The 26,214-nt window shown below is 38.4% G+C and overlaps 1 protein-coding gene across 2 annotated transcripts in view; it reads right to left on the bottom strand.

Annotated features, from left to right (window-relative positions):
* Positions 1 to 26,214, bottom strand: part of LOC145771571 (uncharacterized) — a 112,794-nt gene that overhangs the window by 57,682 nt on the left and 28,898 nt on the right. The window contains exons 5-8 of one of the 2 annotated variants that reach the window (XM_082583276.1): positions 5,661 to 5,713; positions 2,990 to 3,104; positions 2,691 to 2,773; positions 1,874 to 2,000 (exon numbers count right to left, since the gene is read on the bottom strand). In XM_082583276.1, the coding sequence (XP_082439402.1) occupies positions 1,874 to 2,000; positions 2,691 to 2,773; positions 2,990 to 3,104; positions 5,661 to 5,713 (378 nt within the window). The remainder of the gene's footprint in view (positions 1 to 1,873; positions 2,001 to 2,690; positions 2,774 to 2,989; positions 3,105 to 5,660; positions 5,714 to 26,214) is intronic. The other variant, XM_082583277.1, reaches the window with a different exon arrangement.

The following is a 26,214-nucleotide window of genomic DNA, read 5'->3' as shown; positions in this document are numbered from 1 at the left end:
TACGGTGGATTTTGTGATGATCATCTACTTTCATGTTCATCTACTTCATCTACCCCAAAGATCTGGAGAAAAGCAAAAGTAATAGCTCTTTTGAAACCCCAAAAAGATCCTTCTTCCCCAAAGAATTATCGACCAATATCACTTTTATGCATCCTCATGAAAGTATACGAACGCCTCATACTAAGTAGGATTTCAACGCAAGTAGATGACCAACTCACACATGACCAGGCAGGTTTTCGACCAGGGCGCTCTTGCTGCGGTCAAGTCTTAAACCTAACTCAATATATAGAGGATGGATTCGAACAGAAACTCGCCACGGGAACCGCCTTCGTAGACCCATCTGCCGCTTATGATACCATCAACCATAGGGCCTTGCTTCTTAAACTGGATCAAGTCATCAAGAACCCCACAATCAACCAAGCTATTCAATCACTTCTTACAAATAGACGATTCTTTGTTGAGATGAATGGTCGCAAAAGCCGCTGGAGAACCCAACGTAATGGCCTGCCACAAGGCTCTGTTCTTGCACCTATCTTATTTAACATATACACCAACGATCATCCAAAACCCCCCAACGTACGTCGTTTCATTTATGCCGACAACCTCTGCCTAGCTACCTAATCAAAAAACTTCTCGGTGATAGAAAAGACCTTAACAGGAGCACTCTCCGAGTATTCCACCTATTACAAGTACTGGAGCTTAAATGCAAACCCTTCCAAAACCCAAGTAACATGCTTTCACTTGAACAATCATCAGGCTAGCCAAAAACTTATCATCAATTGGGAAATTATACCCCCTTTCCTGTATATCTTGGCTTAACAATGGACAGGACCCTATCCTATAAGACACACATACTGAAACTCAAGAAAAAATTATCTGCTCGCAATAACCTTTTGCAAAAGCTGGAAACTCAAACTGGGGAGCAGATGAGCACACACTGAAGTAAACAGCACTGGCTCTTTGTTACTCGACCGCTGAATACTGCGCTCCAGTATGGTCCGAATTAAACCAAGCATGTAGAATCATAACTGGCACACTCCGTCCAACACCAATCTCCGACCTCTATAACTTAGCAACTATAGCTCCACCTCATATCCGAAGAGAAGTTGCTACAAAAAAGGAAAGAGTAAAACAAATATCCAACCAACGCCACCCTCTCTATGAACACAAACGTATTCCAACAAGACTCAAGTCACGCAAGAGCTTCATCAAAGTCGGCCCATTGGAACACACAAGCGCGGCAGCTGCACGATTAGAAATGTGGACCTCTGAGCCCGATAGGACACAACATCCTGCCATCCCAAGTCCTTCCGAAAGTCTTCAACAAACTCCCACCCTTGAGAGAAGAAAGTGGTGCTGCCTAAATAGAGCCCGCTGCGGAGTCGGGAGAAATAAAAGCAACCTTTTCCGATGGAAGATGACTCCTGACCCAACGTGTGATTGCGGCCTAGACAATCAGATGATGAAGCACATCCTCACCAACTGCCCCCTTAGCCCTTCATGTGATGACAACGACCTCAAAAACATCACAAACAATGCTCTTACCTGGCTCCGACACTGGCGTGACAAGCTATGAATGAATGGTGGGATGGCGCAACAGACAAGGCGTTCATTTTCCAATAACACAAACCTGGATTGAGGTTAACCTAGTTGTTGAATACCACCAGTCCACCACTCACCTCTATCCAGGGTGTAATAAATTGGGTGGGCATAATTACTAAAGGAAAGGAAATTGCCATTCACTCTCATTAGTGCCAGAGGCTAAGCATTATGAGAACCTTATTTTTTCTCCCAGATGATCAGTGACTGAGTAGTGAGTATAAGACCGTGACCTTTCATGTAGAATGCAGACTAAAAACATGAAACATAATACCTGTGATAATCACAACAGTCACACTCATTCCAGAAACATTCCACTCTTCTCCAAAAGATCGAATGATATCTTTCAACTTGTCATCAGCCGCATTTTTTTGAGTTGCCTTCACATGACAAATTTCAACCTGCGTGTAAAATGGGAAATTCCATAACACTATTAACAGCTATTTTCCGAAACCACAAAACGTCAGAAACAGGAATAGGTCCCTAAACCAGCATAAACGTATGGTCATATAATAAGAAATGAAATGATAAAAAAAAAAACTTTACTTTGAGCAAGAAAAAGAGAAGGTGTCCCTGCAAACATTTGTCAGATTGGCCCATGATGTTACAGAGAGATTTAACAAAGGATACAAGCTGGTTTATGTAAGTCAACAAATGAAAATAAAACAGATTGTATGTGGAGTGGAGCTGTATATATGTACTTGAGAGGTTGCTGATTTTTTTTTTCATTTGATCAGAAGCAAGCACAAATTGGTGAGTGGAAACATGTCAAAAAAAACTTTTTTTTAGGTATGTTCGTTAATCCCTTCATATGGGACATTTGAGTCGCTAAAGTTATGTGCCAAATATGGAGAAAATAACTATTTTACAAGAACCAAAACTAAAACTCTTTTCAACATAAATCACACAACAGCAGATGTATTCATGTTGAGCCCACAAATCACCATAACTACCAACTACAAAGTTTAAATAAAATACCATAAGGATTTAAATTTTACTGTTCTATAAGTTGCAAGGCTGTACAGCAGTTCCATCGACTTAACTTGGTTTTCCAGAAAAAAAACATCCTGGCTTGCAAAATTTCCACTTACTTTTGCATCATCAAGATCTTTTTGTAGTTTTTCACTAAGTTTTGTTGCGTCCACTGCTGTTTTAAAAATCTTTTCACTGAGACCTGTAAATAAACTTTTAAGTTAAACTAAAAAATTAATCTACTGAAAAAATGCTTTTGAAATGTATTTAAGCTGAATTCTTTAGATTAGGGTAGAGTTACAATTTAGATACTGTACATCACCAATTTTTTTTTTAAATGACGTAAATCAATTTATTACGAAATCTGTGTTTTAAAAATATATAATAAAACAGACAAAACCTTCCTGTCATTTCATACCTGAACCATGGTGCTGTCGTATCAACCCAACTAGGTCAAAAGCTGACTTTTGTGCAGGTACTTGGCAGTTTTCTATGTCCCAAAAATATCCAATAGAAGGCCTTTCAACAGGCTGCTACAGATTGTACAAAATGCGCAAAACATCAGTTAAGCAATAAAACATCTTGTATGATTCTGTTTTTACTTTCACATTCATCAGATAAATGTTGCAACTACAATTACTGAAAAGTGGCGCTGTTGGTAAGAAACGTTTATGCTGCTTTGCTACAGTTTAACTTTCTGGGTTCACATACATTTCGATTCATTTCATTATTCATTTTTAACTTGAATTTAGCGTCCTTGATTTCTTACAAAAACAATGGTTGTTAGGTCTGTTGTATGATAAACGCATTGTAGCATTATAAACACTAAGGTACGATTCGTTTATAATTCAATTGAAATAAGAAACATACTCCAACTACTTTGTGCATGGTGCGTATTAAACATTGTTTTATGTCATTTTCAGTAAGTAAATAATAAATTTTTGTACATATTTCATTCAACATAGAAAGCTAAGTAAAATCGAAAATCATTAGTTATGGGTGGTGTAATTGATAAGAACTATACATATGTATTAGCAAACAAGCATACAAAAGCATAAGATTTTAAATTCATCTAAGATAGTCTGAGACAAAGCATAATGGACACTGGACAGGCATTGTTGATAACAGTACCTGTATTATTATTTCTTTCTCAAGCATTTGTTTCACTCTTTTCCATGCAATCTCACTACTGCAAATGCAATTAACCGCATAAGCGCCGACTTTTCAAAAAACCTTGGGGGGCGAGAAAGGTGATGACGTCATAACCATAACGCTATTTTACTCAATTAAAATAGTCTTTGATTAAGCTTACTGTCTTGTTTATATTGACACCTTGGTCGCAAACCGAATTAATTAGAACCGCTGCTTGAAACGATTATTTTTACGCATATAGTAGGCCTACGCCTAGTCGTAAAAATTTTGATATTGTTAGCTCATAATTAGAACAGCTGGAAATCAAGCCGATTCATTTTCTTTTTATGCGAGTGAATAACAACAATCAAAACAGTGAAGCTATCGAAATAAAACACAAAAAATCATGATCTCAAGCAGAGTGGAAACCCGCTCTCAGTTTTATTAACCTCGTTTTGCTAATTACTTACCTTCAAAGCGTTAACAACGACGAAGTGCTTTCTTTGTTTTTTATCGAAAGTCTTTATTATAGTTTATTAATTATACTCGTGTATAGGTCGAGATGTTCGCAAGTGATTTTCACCTCAAAAAGACAGGTTCAACTTATGCAAGGGACAAGCTGTTGTCTCCAGCTCGGCAGTTTTCAAAATGAACGCATTTTTGCTGCGGTAAAATCATTGCCGACGTAGATTACAGAGTGTGAAATGGCGTCGGCCGAAGTAAAAGTTTTGAATGCATTTATTTGCAGTGACTCAAACTTAATTTTCAAATTTAATGATTTCTTGTCAATTCTAAACTTTATGCACTTGTTGAGCAATATGCAAAGCTCACGAGACAAAACAGTAGAAAGAGCTGTTTTAAGAGATCAATTTTTTTATTTTTGCGTGTAGGATATAATCGTTCTATTACGTAACATTCCGTCATCGTTGAAGTCGATGACAAACTTCAGAGGCCGCATAAAACAATGATGTCAGGTTGGCTAGGGGATAATAGCGGTAAAAGACGTCGTTAATGCAGGTAATATCTGCGATCAAGACCATTAAACACCTTTTCTTTTATCGGTTTTCGATTTAATTCTCACACATTGCAAACAAAACAATGCGTTCTGTTGAATCGTAATTGATCTCACGGCGGGAAGACCTCGTTGAAAATAGCGCGTCTAATTTAGCTGGTTTACTTAATATTGCCGTGAATAGTTACGTGACTATTCCAGCAGCGTAAGTTACTCTACAATCTAGTTAAAAATTTCCTTACCGTATGTCAATACAACTTATACATCGACTTATACATCGACCTTTACTCGAGAATATACGGTAGTGCAGGAGTGTATATTGATGAGTGTATGAGATGTATATATTTTCACAATATATACATCAATACAGTGCTTATTGAAGCAAAACACGGATGACAGTTTTGAAAACTGCATTGTTTCTTTAAGCTGTATTCACGTAATTGTTCGTTGTGTCGTAGTTTCAACTCGATAAAGTTTGCTAACTTCGATTTCATGTTTGAAGTCACAAAAATCTAACAGACGTTTGGATAACTTGTGAATTAAAAATAAACATTCAACCTCGTATTCGCGTTTTGAGTTTGAAGCTGCTCCTCACGCGCAGGAAGATAAGCAGTGTGTGAGCGTGCGTGCCGTGCGCATCTCAGTAGTAATTCACGTTCCAGAGAAAGCAATGCGATCAGCTGCTGTTTTGCGGGCAAGAGCAACGTAGGCTGTTTTTTGCTTTCGGCCTTCTTTAAGTCCGTTTAAAATTTAAATGATCTAAATCTCTTTCGCAAAGTATTTTATCTTTGAAACATCACTTGTAACAGCCAGTTTGTTGCCCTCAACCATAAATTTATGGGGGGCGCCGCTTCCCGCAAGTCGGCGCGTATGATTAACTGTTACAATAGGCTATACAAAAAGCACAAACCAAAAGTTGGCTAACTAAATAAAATAAATGTCAAACCGTTTTAGCAAGTTCCACGTCGTAAGGTGAGAGAAAAGCCTTTTCTTGTGGTCCTGAAACACAGCAACTGTATTTTCATATGGTATAGATGTAAGTAATTCTTTATGTAAGCACATTAGACATTTTTTTAATACTGCTACAAAAGCTTTTAGAAATTCTTCTTCACTCAATTGATTTCTATCACTATAAAATTTAATTAATAAATAGCCTACCAAATACATATATTCAACACACATTTTAACTCCAAAATGTTTCAACAGTTTTGGAATCGCTAAACTTGAAAATTACATTAGTTTTCTTTTTCTGAATTGGCTCTAATTTTTGAGAGCCTTAGGCTACTCTATACTTTTGTTTAAAAAACACTAAACATACACCAATTTAGACTTCAGTCTCTTTAAGCTACATCCTTGATCGGACTGTATCTGCCTAGACTGCAGTGGTTCTCAACCTTTAGTGAGCCATGCCCCCTCCCCAGACTGTGGCTCTAAAAGACCGTGGCCCCCTTGAGAGAAATAAAAATATATTTGTATAAAGAACAACGAACGAAACGAAATCAATTTATATGTGAGTTAAATATCAATAGCAAAAAAAAGCTACAAAAATATAAAATTTAATTGTAATGTAGCAGTCGATGGCTTATTGTCCTTTACTTTAAGACTCAGTCTATCACTAAAAAGTCTCACTTTAACACACAGTCTTACTTTAACACTCAGTCTATCACTACAACTAAATCCAATTAACTAACACTGCCGTACAAACTGCCTTCAAAAAGTACAAAAAGCCTTCATTTACAAAATGAGAACATCACAAAGCCACGCCAATTAGGGTGGTTTGAAAAATACTTTTTTTTGCAATTTTATCATGGGGGGGTTTTGAAAACCTGGCAAACCTTTAAAAAATAACATTTACACAATTTGTTTTTGGTAGGCCCCAAAACCTAGCCACCTACCCCCTAATAAAGGTCACAAAAGGTCAAATTTAGTAAAAAATCTTCTAACTTGCTCACCACTCATAGTAGAAAGTCAGTATTCATGTCAAAAGATGCAGAATACATATGTTTCTATGTGTCATAAAAGGAACTTTTTCTCTAAATGCATTAGTTTTTTAAGATAATTCAAAAACATGCATTTTTAGGGTATTTTTAGGTTATGCTTATAGCAATAACCAATTAACCATACAATACAAGTAAGTCGATTTTCACAGATTTTCTTTCATCAAACCTACATATGTGAACTTGGAAAGCGTATGTTCCATTATATTTTAACTGTTTTCAGTTTTTGGATTTCCAAGCATGTTGCGTGTGAACAGAGGTGGGCATCCACTACTTTAAAAGTAGCACACTACCGCTACTTGGGCTTAAGTAGTGCGTGCTACTGCTATCTGCTACCAATCAATAAAAGTAGCGCGCTACCCCTACTTGGATTAAGGTAGTGCACTCTACCACTACTTCTCCCGCTACTTTTGTCTGAACTTAATCTAACCCAAGAAGCGCTTTGTGACGTCAAAATGACCTTATCAAATTGTTTTGAAATCACAATAAACCATGGACTCCTTAAGTAAAGGACTAGAACCTCGCATGCTCGGGGTTTGTAACTTGAGTCTGAATGATTAACTTGAGTCCTGGCTAAAATGACTTCTAGAAAAGCTAGAAACACAATCTTGGATTCCATATTAGGGTTTTTGAGGATGGCTAGTTCAATAGGTCATTCAACACCAACTGAGGTCATTTTCAAGGTCAAATTACAAAATTTTAGTCATTTTTGCCCATTTTTGCGTCTAAATCGTAAAGCAAAACTGTTTGAAAGAAGTCTGTGAAGAAATATGATATTGAGCACCTACTGCATCTATTGTGTAAGATATTTTCTCTACACTGCGTAATTTCTTTGAAGTTCTTTTTATTTATTTTGGGAAATATTTTGGTGATTTCATATGCCCTTGCAAAACATTGCGGTTCCAAGCTGTTGCATTGCGGTTCCATAAAATATGACTTTTAATTTTTACTTTAAAATACAATAATTGATTTGTGGAAGGGAGCAGGCCTTGAAATTCACGGCGGACACTAGGGTGGCTCTTATTTGGCAAAAAATGAAAAAAATTTGAATTTTGTGTGGGACACCCTTTTAAAAGGTGAGGTTGTCAGAAAAAATAACTCCTGCAAAAAATTTTTGAATTTGAAATTGATTTAGAGGTGGCCCTCCCCCCCTAAAGTTTTGCTCCCTCCTCCAAAATACCAAATCTGCATATCTCAAAAACTGCTTGAGCTAGAGATACGGTTTTTGTGTCAAAAGATGCAGAAAGCATGATTTCCTATATGCTTTGTGAACAGTGATTGCGTCTATCTTGAGTAGAAAAGCAGTTATTTAGAAAAAACCTGTTTTCGGTATTCTAGCACAAAACAGTGCTAAACAAGTATTGTGGCCCAAGCTATTCAATAAACAAAGTTCATAAACTAACCGGTAAAACTGGTAAAGCAATAAACGAAATAAGTATTCCTAAACTTTTATGCATTCATGCATAGCTAAAATGCCCGTTTTGTATCATATTCCTTGGAGAAACTCCTGAGCGTGGAATCCGCTTTCAAGCTTCAGGTGCTATGCATCGCACTTGTTGGATGGCAAAGGCGATTTATGCAAAAAGCTTGGTGTGCATTTATGGTATCTGTCCGAAGAAATGGTTGGACTAGCCTTGTTTGACTCTCGATTGTCTGTGGAAAGTAAAAAGCTAATGGTGGCAACCATGTTAGATGAAACAGGAGAACGTCCACCAAGGAGACCAAGCATCAAAGTAGATGCGTTTCTTAGCAATAAGGGTCTAGAACAGTATTGCACCTCTAATTCAAAATGGCTTCTTCAGCTGTTGGGTGAAGATGAAGCAATAATTATACTTTCAAAGGATCCTGCTCATTGGACTGAAGATGGTGCATTTATTCAAGCTTTACACATGGCAAAGGGACTTTCAGTAGTCAATGACAGAGCAGAGAGAGGAGTTGCTCTAAGTCTAATCCAGGATTTTAACAAAATCTTAACTGAAGATGAGTACCAACTTCAGTTTCTTTTGCAAGTTGTTACTGAACACAGAAAACTGTTTCCAAATTCCAACAAGAACAATATTGTCTATTCTTCTTCGTTTAAACCTTCTTTGTTACTCCAGGGGTCAAGGGCTCTGTCTTTTACCACTCTTGGGCAGTGGCGATGCGGTTTAGATGCTTGAGCAGGTGTCGAGCAGCAATCCTTTGATTCGTCCATTGATTCGTCATCCAGTTCAAGCAGACCACGCACACCATTTGGCGCAGTTACAGATGGTGTGGTCTGTGGTTTGTTCCTCTTTGCCACACTCACAGATTGCGGATGGAGCCATCCCCAATTTGTGCATGTTGGTGCGAAATAGTCTGACTCCAGTAGGCTAGCCCAGTACGCAGGCGGTTGAGCCGCACCCAGGCCTTCCTTGGCAAATTATGCATTCCGGTTGGATGGGGGCTGGTGTCGGAGATACAACTTTAGAGTCTTGAGGAGTTCTTCTTCCACTCTGAGCTCCATTTGTTGTTCTCCCAGGTAGCCGCGCTGATGGATTGGTCTTCAGCGGTTTTCATCAGAAGTTGTGCGTCACATACAAATGGGTGTCTCGATTTCAGTTGCCGAGGATGCTCGATTGCTCGCTCACAGACTCGTAGAGATTTGAGTGGAGCAAGTGGTTGGGGTTCGTAGTGCGGCGAGAAAGAGACAGGATGGCTTCTTCGCGACGAAACTCAGCTGGTTGGTTGCCTGCAAGGACAGGGAAATTGTCCAATGGTGTAGGTCGCAGACATCCTGTCACGATGCGCAAGGCAACATGTGAAATATTGTCGATAATATCGCTTCTTCCAGTATGATACTGACCAGAATTACATTTTGATATGAATATCGTTACCAGTGTTCCCTCTAAGGTGCAAAAATTAAGACAAAAAAACGAAATTTTGTAGACGGTTTCGTGGTCACAAAAAAGGTTGTAAAATCAAGATTTGGTCAAAGGCGTTTTTTCTAAATAACTGCTTTTCTACTCAAGATAGATGCATTCAATGTTCAGAAAGCAGATAGAAAACCATGTTTTCTGCATCTTTTAACACAAAAACTGTATCTCTAGCTCAATTGGTTTTCGAGATACGCAGATTTGGTATTTCGAGGGAGGGCACAGAACTTTAGGGGGGGAGGGCCACCTCTAAATCAACTTCAAATTAAAAAAAAATTTGCAAGAGTTATTTTTTCTGACAACCTCACCATTTGAAAGGGTGTCCCAAGCAAAATTCAAAAACTCAATTTTAAGAGCCACCCTAGCGGACACGTCCGCCGTCACAGCATGTGATGTCCGCGGGAAGTACCCTCTAGATCGGTCATATTTGTCCGCCGAGAAATATCGCAGAATCTGGCGATACAAATCGTCATTGCATAGCACGAACATTCGAACAACTGTTGCAAGAATATAATTTGCGCTGGGAATGCGAAATTATCGCATTCCAAGCGCGCATCTAGAAAAAGTTAATACTGTATCTCTTACCTTCTATTCAAGCAGAAAAACTTTCGAATTTTACGTTGCTTCAACGATTGATGACATTGAATCAGCGTAACAGAGGTGAATTCTTAGCTAAGAATTGATGGGAGTACCGGTACTTCTACACTAATCACGCGCAACTTAGTTCAAGTCTTATGTCACAATGTCTGGCTTTGATCTCCGAGTAATATTGATAAGGCAAGGTTGGTTACAAAGTTAGATTATAAGAGTATAGGCTACTACAGCAAGATGCCGCAAAACTTAAGTTTTGGTATTACAGTAAGAAAGAAGAGGCCCAGGGAAATTTCTGAAAGTGAGAATGAGGGCGACGAACCTACTACTAGGAATTTTAGTGGTGATAGACGCATATATTAAGGGAACAACGAATGTAAGGATTAGCTCTGTCAAAGATCACAACACATCGTTTACCCCAAGCCATCAATTTCCGGTCATCAAGGCCATCGACAATATGAGTGACAAAAAAAAAATCAAAATTAAGAGGTTGTTTGAAATCGCATACTTTATCGCTAAAGAAGAGCTCGCATTTACGCTTTTCCCTCAACTAGCCGGTCTGGAGAAAAGACATGGAATAGATCTCGGTATCACGTATCTTAACGACAAGCAGTGATCTCGTGGAGATTGGCGCACGTCTTTGAAGATCGATGTTATTGAAGCTCTAATCATGCGCATATGTTTGAATGGCCTTGACCGCGCTGATTATAACTCCGAGCCTGCCGTGGTCTCGTGGAATACTGATACTATTTTGGAGAGGCGACCGCATCACGGAGAGGGGAAAAAATAATTGTGCTTTTTCTAATGTTTTGTTTATTCTTTTCGTCACTTTCGCTCACATGACACGCAAAAATAAACCTAAAGAAAAAAGCCTAGTGAAACTTTGCACATCAGAAAATAGCAGCGTTACGCGTTAGTGTAGAAGTTTTCCGACTCGTGCCCAGAGCATTGTGACGCAAGAAGCCACACGACCTCGTTCGGTGGAAGTTAATCAGTTATGCGGTGGATTATTTTTTTATTATTTATTTGCATCAGACACAAAATATCCATAGAATTTAAATTTTTGACAATCATTATATTATCATCATCATCATATTTAGTAACTACACGGCGTCAAGCGCACGTCGTTGGTCTGATGAAAGCCTTTCAGAGTGACTTTGCTGAAGTTTTAAAATGCCTAAACCGTAGCTATGGTTCTCAAATGGCGAAGACTTATCAAGATAAAGGGAATAAGTATGACGATCGACGTTAAAACTGGTGTGTCCGCCGTAAGACTTAATTTGTCCGCCGAGATAGCTGCTCAGACCGGACACGTTTGTCCGCCGTCAACAAAAACGAATTTCGAGGCCTGAGGGAGGCAATGAGAGTTCTCACGCTGAGTTTCACGAAGCATTGGAAGCAACATTTTCATTATTTTTTGTTTTAGATCATAAAATAGGACTTTTAATTTTTACTTTAAAATACAATAATTGATTTGTGGAAGGGAGGCAATGAGAGTTCTCACGCTGAGTTTCACGAAGCATTGGAAGCAACATTTTCATTATTTTTTGTAGTCTAGTAATAGCGCTTGCTGTTTGATGGTAATTTGCATTGTGGCATCATCTTGACACATTATTTCGCAACACACAATTCAGTCTCTGAATATAATAAACACTTGCGGTAGGTCACTACTAGGTCAGCCAGTGCTGAGATCTTAGCTACTAAGTAGCTGGTTTGGTAGGTACATGCATTAGACATTTGAATTTTTGTAGTGATTTTCAAGCGAAACAGAAGTTTTTTGTTAGTTGTTCGAGTGTGTTATTGTTCAAAATACATGTAAAAACTTACATACGAATCATTAACTAGGGAGATTAGCATAAATTTGATGCTCTAAAAATAAAGTCATATATTTCAAAAAATAAAGTCATATATTTCAAAATATAAAGTCATATTTTTCAATTTTTAGGTCATAAAAAATGGCCCTAGTAATGACTGTCAGTCACAGTGTGTTCTGTAAACTGCTGATGTGGCTACGCAGCGTCTAGACAAGAGCATTCGGATTAAAAAATATCAGTTGACTTTAAGCGCCCAAGTTAAAATTATGACTTATGCCTCTTGAGAAGTCTCACATAGTCTGTGGTGGATCCTGTCCATTAAAGTTTTATTGGTACTTTCAAATACAACATTGTAAACATAAGTTAATAGCAATTCTCTGTGAGACTTTGGATTTTCCGCGCACGTACGATTTATAGCGTCTGGAACACTAATTGTGCAGCTGTTCTTTTTTTTCAGTCATTGATCGATTTTTTAGCAAAATGTCCGAAAAAAATATAGTCAACTCGGCCAAAATATCCGAAAAAATATAGGGGAAGGTGGGGTGAGTTGGAACATGGGGTGACTTGGAACATTACAGTTTTCCAATAAAATGTTTTACTTAAAATTCTATGCTGCCACCTACAGACAGTATGTGCCACACCCTATCACACGTGTTGTTTTCGTTTCATTTGTTCAAAGTTGTGCAGAGATAGGAAGGATGATATGATTTTCAGTGCTGAGAGTAATTTTTGAGGACGCTAAACAAAGTTTAATAAACTTATAGCTGCATTTGTCAACAGAAAATTCTTTTGTGCAATGATTAGCAGTAGTCTTGTACTTGCATGTAAAATTAGATTTTTTTCAATGCTTCCATTGATGGGGTGAGTTAGAACAGTGGCTGTGGTGCGAGTTGGAACATGTTCCAACTCACTCCACTGTATAAAAACTTAGAAGTTAGGCTAGGAATAATGTTGAACTGACTATGTTCAGTTACAACCTATTATATTCACTACAACCTTTTCAATTTAGAGTCTGCAAAGCAACACAATTTGAAAATAATGTGTGTTTTTATACGAAACGTTTTTGCAAGCTCATGGCCATAAATAGTAGGGCAGGTCGATTTTAAAATTTGATGTGGAATAAAGTACCGGTAGTTGCCAATAGGTGAAAAACATCTTCCGCAAGTAAAAAAAATAAGTAAAGTGCAACAATCGCTTGCGAAAATACGATTAAATTCTTAAAAGTTGCTCCCAGCGTTTTTTTTTTAAAAGCGCGAATATGTAGCGCCGTTAGCGGAAGTCGTCATAACAGCCGCAAACGTACGATGACTTTCTCCATACTTCATAGATGATGTAGGCCTACCTAATCACAGTAAGTTAGCGGAATTTTATAAGAATAGGAGACCTGAACAGTGAAAAAATTGTTGTTTAGCTCGAATTGAAATTAAGCACTGAATTCAGTGATAGACTGTAGGCCTAGTGCTTGGTATAAGCCTGACGCGTCTCTATATACTTAGGCTATCCATTAGATTGAGTAATCAGCTTATCATTACAGCATTGGAAATGTGCTTCTTATGAATATAATAGATCGTTTTGAGCAATGATTTGAGAAGCCAGTGAATCAGTTGATCTAAATAAAGCTTTTTTAAATCTTATTTAATTTCAGCTAGCATGTGATACCGTAACATTTCTTGTTTACAAACTCTTATTTGAACATGCCAAAAGAAAATCCGCGTTTAACGCGACAAAGTGAACAGCATTATGGAGGAGGCCCTTGCGAGCTTGCCAAAAGGAATCCAGCACTTATAAACAACTAATTCAATATTACTACCAGCTTAACAATGCTAAAATTAAAAGAAATATTTGGGGTACCGGCAGGGCCGGATTTATGCGGAAATAGGCTAGGCTAGGCTGAAGCCTAGGGCCTCAATGTCCAGGGGCCTCGAAACTCAGTTTCGAAGTTTGTGATTCTTTTAAAAACTTGACAAGTTTAAACCCTACCTAAAGTATTAGCAAAGCAAAGCCCTTCAGAAATCTGAATTGTTATTAAGTACTTGTGCCAAATTGTACATTTCACTTGTAGACTTTCTAAGCGAAATTAGAGATGAGTTTGATCAGCAAGAAAAAGCAACCTTGCCGAATATTAACTACAGAGCTGTCACTAGGAGACAAAGAAATGCACCTGACGCTTTAAGTGAACTCTCTTCAAAGGAAAGGTTTAAAATAAATTCCTTTATCTCTATGCTCGACGCACTTGCAGCCAATTCAAAAAGAGCAAATGTGTAGAGTGACATTGCAGAAATGTTCCTCTTTCTTGCCAATCTGCAAGCAACTAAGGTAGAAATTGTACCAGGCGTAGAACTTTTAAAGGAAGCGTATCCGGAAGATGTTGACCCGAAACTTACTGATGAACTTCTACATTTTCATTTGAACGTGAGACAAACACAAAACCAAGGGCTTACCGGTACAGAAGCTCAATCTATTTCCTTGTCTCATGGAGACCTTTATGAAATTATGTGCAAGGAAAAAATTAACACTGCCTTTCCCAATGTGGAAGCAATATTAAGACTGTTTCTAAGCTAAATGGTCACTAACAGCTCATGAGAGAGATCTTTCTCAAGGTTCAAAAGCATCAAGACAATGTCTCAAGAAAGGTCGTCCACACTGAGCATTCGGATTGAAAGTGACAAACTTAAACAGATAAATTTTGATAAACTTTTCCATGATTTTACTTTGACAAAAGCTAGAAAAAAGAATTGGTAGCCTAGTCTTACTCTATTTGATGGCTGTAACTACTTCTTATGTCTTCGTAAATAAACTTTACAATTATTGTAACGGTTGTTTGGCCAAAGAAATTAAAATTAAAAGCAAAACTGCCTCAACTAAATTTTTATTCTTTTACTTAAAAATTTGCACCCATGAATGTGGAAAATGAAAAGAACAAAGAGTTTAATGCACTCTTATTTTTAACATTAAGCAATGACATGTGATGTTGTTTAGAGAGAAGGTCTGAGCTCAAAAATAGGAAGGGGCCTCACAAATAGAATAGCCTAGGGCCTCTCATGGTCTAAATACGGCCCTGGGTACCGGACACCGGTATTGTTTTACGCATCAGCGAGGATTTAATTAGTATCTGGCAGGCACTAGGCTAAGCTAAATCCTCGCCTACGTTTGACTTCTGACAAAGCCATCAACAAAAAAATTAAAGATTTACCGTATTGAACTTGGTTAAGGATATAAACTGCATACACGCAAAAGGCCGAGTAAAAGCTAATCTGGCCATGTATTTGTCCTCTGAAAGTTGTGGCATGCAGGGATACTCGAGTCAACTGCAACCTCTTGGATTGCAAGAAAGAGCACATTCTCTGTGTATTTTCTGCAAATGCCAAAATTCCATTGGAAGAAAGAGCTTATCTGATGGATAAAAGGCTAAAAATTGGCCCTAAAGGTATCTTTCAAATGTTATTGGTTGATCGATCAGCAGTTTCAAAAGCACAAAATAATGAAAAACGGCTACAAAACTTCCCCATGACTTCCACGAGGAGGAAGGCGACATACCTGGACAATCAGGATTACCCGAATGGATAAGTAGCTCAAGCACGTCAAGTTCGGCGTCAGACAAGGTAAGCACGATTTATTTAGTCAATTGAAAGTGATACATATGAATTGGTACCACAATGTAAAAATCAACACGTGCGTCATATTGATGTTATTTAATAAGCTCAGTGCACAAAGAGTATAAGTAACCTAAAAATTTATATACCGAAACTATTTTGTGTATTAATGTGTGTGGTGAAAACGAGAATGGAAAAAAGGACTGAAGACTTGTTGGATATGCTAGAGATGAGAGAGACCATAGACCAACTGGCAAGGGCAAATGGAGTAAGATGGTATGGACATGTGATAAGGAGGGAGGAAGGAAGTTTTCTTAGAAAGGCACTAGATCTAAAGGTGGATGGGAAGAGGAAACGCGGTCGTCCAAGAAGAACGTGGAAACAACAAGTGAAGGATGAATTTAAAAAAGTCGGACTGAAGGAGGAAGATGCAAGATACAGGGTGAAATGGGGGTCTGCTACTATTCGGCGAGTCCGATTCGGCTAATCCGATTCGGCGAGTTCCCTATTCGGCGAGAGCCTTTTTCGGCGAGTGCCCTATTCGGCAAGTTTTTGAAATTTTATTTTTGAAAGGGAATTATCGGGTACCGTAGCCTAATTATAATTGCCGTTTTTACATCGTTAAACGTTGAAATCGTGCAGAAAGGAATAAAAATAAAATGTTTGAACTATTAAATTAAAATTCGTCATGTCAGTTCAGTTGTTTTTATTTCTGACCATCATATCAAAAACAATACATGTCAACATAGCTAAGGTAGAAGCGACAAAACGCGAACGTTAAAACGTGCTTGTGACCGAAGTAAGTTATTGAGTTGAAAGATATTTGGCACGGTCGCAACACCTTCAGAAAAATTTAAGAAATGAACGGAAAATAAAAAAAATAAAATGTTACAAAAAAAATCATGTTTAATGTCTATAAGTTAGTACTTTTGAATAGTTGAAATGATTAGTTGTTTGGATCAACAAATGTGTAGCCTACAGCTTGGATTGAAAGGAAATTGCCATTTTTACATTGATTTAACGTCGCTAAAGGTTGAAATCGTGTAGAAAAGAGAACTTTGCTGACTAGGATACGTTGAAACTGGGAAACATTCACAGAAGCTCTTCGATTTGTTCCAAGAACCCATTTAGCCTAACAGTTTATTTGTACATTGATTCAACGTCTGAATACATTATCTTAAAAATGCAACGTATCGAAGGGATTCTGTGAATGTTTCTCAGTTTCAACGCAGGCTCTAAAACTCGTGTTTTTTTCCGGCAGCCATTGTGGCCTACCGAGAGCTCCTTCTCGGCGGGCAAATCTGCGTGCTATGAGGCCAAAATACAATAACGATACCACAAGTAAATAGCATTAAATTTGCAACAATGTTAAAATGATCACTTAGCGTTGTTGAAGTTGGGCGACGTCCTGCAATAGAATCGTTGTACCACGCAATAAATGCTTTATCGAGATTGTAATCCGATATTGCGGGACCATCTAACGACCCTAAATTGTTCTAACTGCTCGCAGCTCAGTAAATTGTTTCAACTGCATACCGCCTTTCATCAAACCTGACCAGTCATTCCATTATGATGTCACCATTGAGGGTGTGAAGTCACTAACCCACAGCGTTCTCAACTATGAAGACACGTGTTTTACCCACGGATGTCAACTAACCTAGTTCTCCTTTTAAACAACGATTCAATATCCGACAACATTGAATCGATATAAAAACGACAATATTGCTAGCCGATGTAAATTAGCACTTCGGATTAACACTTCATCAAAATTAACATCGGGAATTGCAAACAAGACTTACAGCGCTGGTGATCGCAGCTGGATATATATTTAATACAACAGTAGTGACTATGATGCGCTGACCTAATTCTGCGTCACTCTTTGATACTACATATTTTCGACATTCAATCCACGATCATTCTATTGCGAAATTAAATAATTGGCTAGAAGAAACTTGCGAAGAAGAAGCTAGAAGAAGAAGCGGCCAAACTTGGCCGACGTTGGAGGTAGCGCAGGCGGTCATTCAAGCACTACTTAGCGGCCATGGCCACCGGCTGCTTTAAGGCTTGCAACGTATCCTGGTCATCAAAGTTCTCTTTTCTACATGATTTCTACGTTTAGCGACGTTAAAACGATAGGCCACACATTTGGTTAGCCTTTTCATTCTGTTACTACAATGTAAAAATGAACTGTTAGGCTAACTGGGTTCCTGGAACAAATTTTTGCTGGTAGGGATAACTAGGCTACGGTACCCGATAATTTCCTTTCAATCCAAGCTGTAGGCCACACATTTGTTGATCCAACCTAATCATTTTAACTATTCAAAAGTACTAACTTATAGATATAGACATGATTATATTTTTTTTATTTTCCCTTCACATCTTAAATTTTTCTGAAGGTGTTGCGACCGCGCCAAATATCTTTCAACTCAATAACTTACTTCGGTCACAAGCACGTTTTAACGTTCGCGTTTTGTCGCTTCTACCTTAAAAACAACTGAACGGACATGACGAATTCAAGCACGTTTTAGCTTTAGCGTTTTGTCGCTTTTACCTTTGCTATGTTGACGTGTATTGTTTTTGATATGATGGTCAGAAATAAAAACAACTGAGCTGACATGACGAATTTTAATTTAATAGTTCAAACATTTTATTTTAATTCCTTTATGCACGTTCAACGACATTAAAACGATGTGAAAACAGTTAGGCTACGGTACCCGATAATTCCCTTTCAAAAATAAAATTTCAAAAACTCGCCGAATAGGGCACTCGCCGAAAAAGGCTCTCGCCGGATAGGGAACTCGCCGAATCGGACTAGCCGAATCGGATTAGCCGAATCAGACTCGCCGAAACGGGCCATTCCGGTGAAATGGAGAAAAGGGATTAAAACAATTGCTGCACGGAAACAATCGGCCACCCCAACTAGTGGGGAACAAACCGACGATGGATTATGATGATGATGATTTTACCTTTGTTTGCCATAAATCCCTGATGTTTAAATGTTTATAACTTAGGCCAGTAACATTTGATTTGTATCACATATTCATTATTACCGTAAGTTACTTTTTTTTAATATCATCATGTTTTATTTTAGGACAAGCAAGTGTGCCGGCCTGCGAATACAGCACCGTAAAATTTCCTTTTTTCCGTTTAGAGCTTGTGAGGAGTGACTGTATCATCGCTTGGCAATGCATTATTACATGACATAAAACATCTTTTGAGACCGGAAGTTGATCTCCGTCACATTATTATGAATAAGTCCAAACTGGATCGAGCCAAAGCAAAAATCAAAGTTATGGGCGATAAATTACAGACAGCAGCAAAATGCCAAAATCTGAACTGTTTTTTTCTTGGCGTCGATAGTAAAAATTTTAGCAGTCGCTAACTTATTTTTGTATTTTTCTAGCGAGCACAAGGCAGCAAAAAAGATTCCATTAGTCAACTGGAATGCAAACGAGTGGCAAGAGTTAGTGGATATCAGCGATCTTGAAAGCCCAAACCCACCACTGACACAGGAAGTTTCAAACGAGGACCTTCAATGATTCAATCATTCATTGATAACACAAGGGAACACAATTTTTGTTGACTTTGATCTAACAATTGTTTTTGACTAACTTTTGGGCGCTGAATCCAAAAATGGCATCAGTTTTTCTCTATCACTAGCAGTGGGCTATAAATGGGCAATTTTTAGTTTTACTTTCGGGACAGTTTTTTTGTGTTCCATTTGGCCTATCTCAACATAAAATGACAAAATTTTTGGTCTAAGTTCCAAGAAAAAAGTGTGCAGGGTGAAAATTCAAAATGGCCACCATTTTCTCTGAAAATTCATGTTTTTAGCCATAACTTGGCCATTTTTGGGTATTTTTACCTGGTTGTGGTGTCTTACCCTATGTTTGTGAGGTCAGGCAATTTGTTTAAGCAATAATAAGTAGAGTTTAACTTTTATGTGTAGAGTTATGATATAATTAATTAAACTACCATTAAACGTTTTATAGGCAGAGAAAACTTTTTCTCGAACCGTAGAAAATTTCATTATCAGATCACTGCTTCAATGCGTGATGGAAATCTACAGATAAATCTGCATCAGGCATTGCAGAGTGCAAAAAACAGTGTTGCAGAACGCGTTTTCGAATATTAAATTATCATCAGTGCAACTACGTTTATGAACGCAATAACAACGGTTAAATTTAAACTCAATACAATACATTACAAACATTATAAGGACATATTCTCAGTGTTCAATTGAATATTAATAAATCCAGAGACATCAGAAAATCACTTCCCGCATGCAATTCCAGACCGACATTACTCGCTTAAGGTGTTTTTTGTTAAAACAAACTTAATGTTCAAAGCAAAAAAGCCATCACAATGAACATCTACCGAAGTATACTAATTTACATTACTTAGATAAGCACTGAAAATTAATAGACGGTATTGTTATTAATATCAATTCAATATGATTTCAGTGATTATAATACAATGTAATACAGTAGCGTATCCAATTAATTAGCGACGACCTTTTAAAGTACACGTTAATTCGAACAGAAATAAGAATTTATCAAAAGTCTCAGTCATTTTAGAAAGATTTCACCACCGGTTACAGGACCATCTTTGCTTGTTTCCTTGACAGAGTCAACTCTGATTGATTATATACGCCTTGGAGAGTAGCTAGTTGAGAAAATTCAGATAATATGAAACCAAGGAACTTTCAGAAATAATTAATTAAACTACCATTCAACGTTTTATAGGCAGAGAAAACTTTTTCTCGAACCGTAGAAAATTTCATTATCAGATCACCGCTTCAATGCGTGATGGAAATCTACAGATAAATCTGCATTTTCTCTGCCTATAAAACGTTGAATGGTAGTTTAATTAATTATTTCTGAAAGTTCCTTGGTTTCATATTAGTTATGATATAGTTTGACAAAATTACCCACTTTTTTAAACTTATTTTGTGGTTTTTATTTCGATCATCAGAAGACTACAAACTGTATGAAATTGTCCTGCCTTCAGCTAAATCTATAGGCTAAACAACTTTAAACACAAAAAAGCACTCTGTCAAAAAGCAGCAGCTGCAAATGCCCTTGTAAATAAGAAGCCCACAACAAAAGTAACTCTAAAGTGACACTACACAGAGAAGTAGGATAGACGGTGATTGGGCCTGATCTTAAATTTTCGTGATGATGATTATACTGAATGTAAGATGATCTCTACAATTTACATCCTCTCTTTTTTGCATTTGAAGATAGAGACCAAATAGTTGCCCTTATTGTTGAGACGATGAAGAGACTACATGTAGCTGCCAATCACCCTCGCTGGACTGCAGTGCCTCTATGGGAGCAGATTGATGCCCTCATTACAGATGCTGCAAGCAAAAATCTCAAGATTGAGATATATAAGTGTTGCAGAACAACTTGCATCAAAGCATGTGCCATATCATTACTTTGTAAGTCCCATACATGTGAACGATTTGATACAGACAATCTCACAGCTATGGCTGCTCTCGAAAACAAAATTGGTCTTCGTAAACTTATTGTAAAGAGAGAGCCAGTGTTGCAGGCCTACCTCCGGCAAAACAAATCTGTGGTTGAAACTGCTCTGGCAGCTCTTTTAAAGCTCGTAGCCTATGAGAGAATGGCAAGATAGCATCTTTAGCAGAACAGTTTGATTTGCTTTTAGATGAAGCTGGAGTATATAAATCGTTTAGCTTCTACAAAGAGTGACGTTTTACCCAACTTGGATATCAGGCAGATGCAGTCTATGATTGCATTCCGCACATGAAGCAGTTACTTCTCAAGATAGTAGGATTCAAAGCACTTGAAATTTTTACATACCGAGTGACAATGCCCTTCCTTAAATGAGTGGAACGAGCAAACCAGGATTTGTTAATTGACATCTTTCTTCAGCTCTGCAGTGACTTTGCTGAAAAAAGACACATACCCTCCGGGACTACCATGTAGAATGGACGCATGTGAAAATGGAAGACAATGCTCTACAAAGCGATCTTGATCATCTTCTTCTTGGAGAGATGTGCATCCAGGCTGGAAAAGGAGTAGAACTGCAGTGCAAGCGTGAGTGTTGGGATGTTGATCTTAATGCGGCTTGAGCAACTACTCTCCATACACTGGTATCAGACCAACAAAAAAACCTGCCGACAAACAACTTGAATGCAGAAAGGTACTGGGCCGAGTTTGGTTATCTTGCTTCACAATCAGCCAAACACTCAAACGGGATGTTCAAGGCAAAGAGGATCAAAGATTATCTTAAGCTATCAGAAAGACAAATCAATGAAGTTGAGCAGTCAACCACTACTATTCGCAAACAACTAAATTTAATGGAGGTGACCTAGAGCAACAAGCAGAAACAGAAGAAAAAGCAAAGGTTGAAAGAGAATTTGCAAAAGAAAGTGAGAGCCAGTGATTTTATTGACCAACTCCTTGTGAAATGTAAACAACATGGGGGGGGGGGCTTTTATATCTGTCCATGAAGTAAAAACTCTTGCTTCTAAAAAGCCACCTGAGCTAACGACATTCTTAAGGCAAGAAATCCAATATCAGAAAGTCACCCACCAACATGATGCAGATGTCCCCAGAGATCTTTACCAGGTCAACAAGGTATCCCAAGAGGAGATGACTGAGAACCTCAATGTACTCCTTGAAGATGATTTCCAAGTTGAGGAAGCAGTGGTCTTCCCTTGTGAAGAGGAAATAATACAAACACTTACAGGAGCTAAACAGACAGAGGGTTAGGATAAGGTAGGCATAGTGTTCCAGCCAAACCAGTCACTTGCCGTCATATGGGATGTGGGAGAAAACAAAAGTTGGTACGTTGGGTTTTACCTCAATGATGGGGATGAATGGAACATTTCGAGTGGACCATCTGACGTGTGCTGGCAGAGGAGATAAAACCTGGCAGCGACCACCTGGCACTTATGACAATCAGGACACTATAGAGCAACAGATTGTCCCTGTGACAGTTTCAGGAACTTGGGTTTTTTCTCGGAGAAAACGATGTTACATTTTAAACAATGCTCTGGAAATTGAAACTGTGTTTAAAGAAATATAATAACCCAATAAAGGTGAAAAAAACGATATATTTGGTAACAATTAGTATTAAGTCAACCTCCAATTGTCAGGGACTTTTCTAATATGCACTAACAGATTGCCTGACCCCACAAACATAGGGTTGGATACCAGAACCAGTGAAAACAACCCCAAAATAGTAAAGTTATTGCTAAAAATGTGATTTTTCATAGAAAATAGCGGCCATTTTGGATTTTTGCTCTGCACACTTTTTTCTTGGGTACAAGATTAAAAATTTTGTCATTTTATGTTGAGATAGGTTAAATGGAATAGAAAAAAACTGTCCCGAGTGGAAAATAACAAAAAAAAGTATTTTTGACCCATGTATAGCCCACTCCTACTATCACGTCAAGTTTTTGAGCTAGGTACCCACCACTTTGTCTCATAACCCACAAAAAGTACAACATTTAAGACATCTGCATTTATTGTATAAAACGTTTCAAGAACTACAAGCAACCGAAAGTAACTCCATGGTTTTCAAATAAACATTTGTACAGCTCTATTCTGTTCCATAAAACGGATATTGCTTCTGCAGAACAAATAAAGTGCGAGTTTTAGGGCAAAAATTTACGCTTGTAGCTTTTCCTGGCATGTTCAAGCTATGGGCAGTCTCGCTTAATATTCCAGCATCAGTCAGTCAGCATATATAATTATATAAGTCCCAGCATCTTCCCTGATATCTTTCTTCCATCACCTTCAGATATTGGTAGAATCTTTCTCCTTGCTCATCGCTGACTGCACCAAGGTTTTCCGGGAAATTAGCAAGATGGTTATGTAAAAATGCATCTGGATGTTCATGTTGCAGCCGAGTTGTTTGTAGCTTTCCAATAGCTTCTGAACAATTTCGACATAATTCTCTGCCCGTGTATTCCCAAGAAATCCCTTGACAAGGTTTTTAAATGATAACCACGCATTTTCTTCCAATTCTTACATTGAACCACTGAAACGTTCATCTTTGATGAGTTGCCGAATTTGTAGACAATCAAATAGCCTACCTGTACAGTACACCAGCCTTAATTTTTTGTATTGGCAGGCCAGGAAAAGCCAAAACGAGGTAATTGAAACAGCTGCTTTCAGTTGACAATGGTTTAACGAATTGCTTTATTAGGCCGAGGTTTATATGCAGAGGTGGGAAAATAATTTTCTCTCTGTCAACAAGTGGCTCATGTAAAATATTAGGATCACCAAGTTTAAGGTCAGATCTCGGTCACAAAGCTACAGTCACTTTGAAAGTACGGTAAAACGCACTTGCTTTCAATCGAAAGTACGATACCTTCACTCCTTTTCCAAGTAAATTTTTCTCATTTAGTCTGGATGCTAAGAGTTCCGAAGCTTTTTTTCCTAGTCCCAAATCTCGTGCCAAATCATTCAACTCATGGTGATGGAATACTCCGCGTTCTGAATCATCTTCAATTGCAACATCTTCATCATTAGGCCTACCACCACTAAAACATTTATCATGATCTAAATCTTTGAGCGTAGCCACGACGTCTTGAAAGAGGGATGAAGACATGATGCCATAATGCATTTCATGTCGTTGAAGCACTTGTTGAATCGTTTCTTCACCCCTTCAAGGACTTTCACTTTCAACTCCTCACAGGTCACAAGATCACTGATCTCGGTCAACTTCTTCATGCAAATTGTAATGGTCGGAAGCAAGACTCCGTAATATGCCTTGGACTCGCCCTGGAGAATGTCTAAAGCCTGGCAGACAGGCTTCATCACACGTAGATATTCGCCGAAGAAGTTGACGTCAGCTAGAAAAGACCAAAACTTTGCAACCAAACCGATTATAAAGCTGCTTGACCACGCCAGTGTTGCTAAAAAAAAACGAGTATTTTTTTTCACTTTAAATTAAAAAGTAGCGGGTAGCGGGAGTGCGACTGAAAAAAGTAGCGCTTCTCCCGCTACCACTACTTTGGGAAAAATAGCGCCGCTACTCCAACTAAAAAATAGCGCCGCTACCGCTACTTTTACCAAAAAAGTAGCGCCGCTACAAAAGTAGCGCGCTACTGCCCACCTCTGATATTCAGAGACTGAATTGTGTGTTGCGAAATATTGTGTCAAGATGATGTCACAATGCAAATTAACATCAAACAGCAAGCGCTATTACAGTACTAGACTACAAAAAATAATGAAAATGTTGCTTCCAATGCTTCGTGAAACTCAGCGTGAGAACTCTTATTGCCTCCCTTCCACAAATCAATTATTGTATTTTAAAGTTTAGATTAAAAGTCATATTTTATGATCTAAAACAGAAAATATGACATTATAACGACTGACAAGCTTCGATGACTTCAACCACTCTTTGGCCATTCGTTTGTCTCTTTTCTGAGAGGTTTCTCTTAAGCTTCACGATAAACCGTGATGCCGCAAATTGCAAAATAATGTGTCAAGATGATGCCACAATGCAAATCAACCTCAAACAGCAAGCGCTATTACTAGACTACAAAAAATAATGAAAATGTTGCTTCCAATGCTTCGTGAAACTCAGCGTGAGAACTCTCATTGCCTCCCTTCCACAAATCAATTATTGTATTTTAAAGTAAAAATTAAAAGTCATATTTTATGATCTAAAACAAAAAATAATGAAAATGTTGCTTCCAATGCTTCGTGAAACTCAGCGTGAGAACTCTCATTGCCTCCCTTCCATAAATCAATTATTGCATTTTAAAGCAAAAATTAAAAGTCATATTTTATGATCTAAAACAGAAAATATGACTTCATAACGACTGACAAGCTTTGATGACTTCAACCACTTTTTGGCCATTCGTTTGTTTCTTTTCTGAGGGGTTTCTCTTAAGCTTCACGATAAACCATGACGCCGCAAAGCAACTAGATAAATTATATATGTCACCACCACTAAACTTTTGCTACCGTCGCCCACTTTGGCCGTCACCCACTTGGCCTGTCACCCACTTGGCCGTCACCCACTTGGCCTGTCACCCACTTGGCCTGTCACCCACTTGGTCCGTCGCCCACTTGGTCCGTCGCCCACTTGGTCCGTCGCCCACTTGGTCCGTCGCCCACTTGGTCCGTCGCCCACTTGGTCCGTCGCCCACTTGGTCCGTCGCCCACTTGGCTCGTCGCCCACTTGGCTCGTCGCCCACTTGGCTCGTCGCCCACTTGGCTCGTCGCCCACTTGGCTCGTCGCCCACTTGGCTCGTCGCCCACCTGGTCTCGCCCAAGTGGGTATCGCCCACTTTGTCTCGCCCAGTTGTCGTGTACCGTGTTTTGAGAAGGGATGAAGATGATGTTTTGAGAAGAGCACTGGAATTGCGAGTGGATGGTTGTAGGAAATAAGGAAAACATAAGAAAACATGGAAAAGGAAAGTTGAGGTGGAAAGCAGCATGGTCGGCTTGACAAGAGAGGATGTTTTTGATAGGTTGATGTGAGGCAAGGTGTGAAGGCGATTGAGGACGTGGAAGTGGATCCGGCCACACTCGGTAATGGGAACATCACCGGATTAAAAATAGACTACTACTACATACCGTATTTTACGGACCATAAGGCGCACTTTAAATTCTTTTT

The sequence above is a fragment of the Aplidium turbinatum genome, chromosome 6 (genome assembly GCF_918807975.1).
Source record: "Aplidium turbinatum chromosome 6, kaAplTurb1.1, whole genome shotgun sequence".
NCBI lineage: Eukaryota > Metazoa > Chordata > Ascidiacea > Aplousobranchia > Polyclinidae > Aplidium > Aplidium turbinatum.
Note: the sequence above shows the minus strand (reverse complement) of the source record. Positions and strands in the feature narration are given on the sequence as shown.